This window comes from Tupaia chinensis, unplaced genomic scaffold (genome assembly GCF_000334495.1).
Source record: "Tupaia chinensis unplaced genomic scaffold, TupChi_1.0 Scaffold143796_1, whole genome shotgun sequence".
Classification (NCBI taxonomy): Eukaryota; Metazoa; Chordata; class Mammalia; order Scandentia; family Tupaiidae; genus Tupaia; species Tupaia belangeri.
Window position 1 is genome coordinate 4680125 of NW_006203646.1, and position 1761 is coordinate 4681885.

Sequence of the window (1761 nt, forward strand, 5' to 3'; positions counted from 1 at the left end):
AGAAAGCAAGCCACCAGGTCTGGGACTCGAACTGCCGCCAGCCATGTGAGAGTCCAGTACCTTAACCACCACACCACTAGCTGTCCCCCAAAAGTAGGTAATTAACTTTTGTACAATACCATTAAATGAATGACAGATTTTATTGAGATGTCAGCAGTTTTTCCTTGAGGGTCTTTTTTCTGTTCTAGGACCCAACCCAGGATTCCACATAGCACTTAGTTGCCATAGTCCTTATTCCTTCTAAATTTATAATAATTTTCAGCCCTTCCTCGTCTTACATGACCTGGGTACTTATAAAAAGTATTGTTTTAGAACAATACTATGATGTTTTCTCATGATTAGTTTGAGATCACGCATTTTGGCAAGAAAACATGAGAGCAACAACAATGTATCTTATTATTGGCGATCTTAACCTCGATACTTGGTTAAGATGGATGGCATCTGCCAGTTTCTCCATCGTACAGTCATTACTCTTCCATTTGTAAACAATTAATAATTGGGGAGATAGGATGAGACTGCAAATATCCTGCTTCTTCTCAACGTTAAATTTTTTATTGTGGTAAAATACACATAACATAAAACATTTTAGTATATGATTTGATGGCATTAAGTACATTCTCACTACTGTGCAACCATCACCATCCATCTCTAGAACTAATACTTATCTTTGCCCACTGAAACTCTAGATCCTGTAAACACTCGCTCTTTGTCTGGGTTAGAAATCTCATTTAAGAAGATTCACACAATTCTCTCAAAGTTCCACCCACTAATTTTAGCATCCAACGAAGGATCTTGCCCATAATAATGATTACCAGGCTATAATGGTGAATTTCCAGTTGGTGACAGCAGAGCATTAAGCCAACTGCAGGGTCCTTCTGGACCTATACTACACATCCATTAAGTTAGGCTTTTTGTGCAACCCTCTCAAGCTTCTTAGGACCACTTGCCTACTAGCTTTGGCTCTGTAGTATCCCATTAACCAGCAGCTGTGCCTGAGGACCAGCTATCTCAGAGATCTCAGAGATCCCTTTCTTCCCCAATCAGGACAAAAAGATTACTCTCTTTCTACTTAAGTCTTTATTTTCCTTGCTCCATTTTACTGTACTGGGACAGTCTGAGGAATCCCGGATTAGAAGTCCCACCAGCCCTTAGTCTCTTACCACAATGGAGGTCAGATCCTCACTCTCAAAGCGGCTAATGGCCTGGTCCAGGGATTTGTACATGGCGGCAGAAATGCGCTGGGTGATGAGTCTGTTCAAGTCGATCGATCTACCCAACAGCTGGATGGGAGGGAGAAACGTTACTTAAGACTCACACAAGACCCCTGACAACTGAATGAAAGGCATTAATAGGAAGTCCAATTAAATTATAAAGAACATTACTGGGAAAATGAGGACTACATGAAAAAAACAGTATTGTTAAGTTTCCTGAGGATAATTCTATTCTGACTTTTTAGAAGAAAGTCCTTGTTCTTAGAAAATAGGGACTGAAGCACTCAGGGGTGAAATTCCATGATAACTACAACTTGTTTTCAAATGGTTAAGAAAAAAGAATGTGTATTAACACACACACACACACACACATATGCACAGGGTATGTGTGCAGAAAAGAAAATACATAAATGAGAAAGAGGACGTGAATTACAGATGATAAAACATTAATAATCATGAACCTGGCTAAAGGGTGGAAGAACATCCACTGTATTATTTTCCTTTTTTTTTTTTTTTTTTTTTTAGGGGGTTTTTTCTTTAGGGGGGGTTG

The 1761-nt window shown here is 39.2% G+C and overlaps 1 protein-coding gene across 1 annotated transcript in view; it reads right to left on the reverse strand.

The window, feature by feature from the left end:
• The window catches only part of CYFIP2 (cytoplasmic FMR1 interacting protein 2), a 164630-nt gene that overhangs the window by 77259 nt on the left and 85610 nt on the right, over positions 1-1761 (reverse strand). Inside the window, exon 22 of the mRNA XM_014582780.2 lies at positions 1161-1280. Within this exon, the coding sequence (XP_014438266.1) occupies positions 1161-1280 (120 nt within the window). The remainder of the gene's footprint in view (positions 1-1160; positions 1281-1761) is intronic.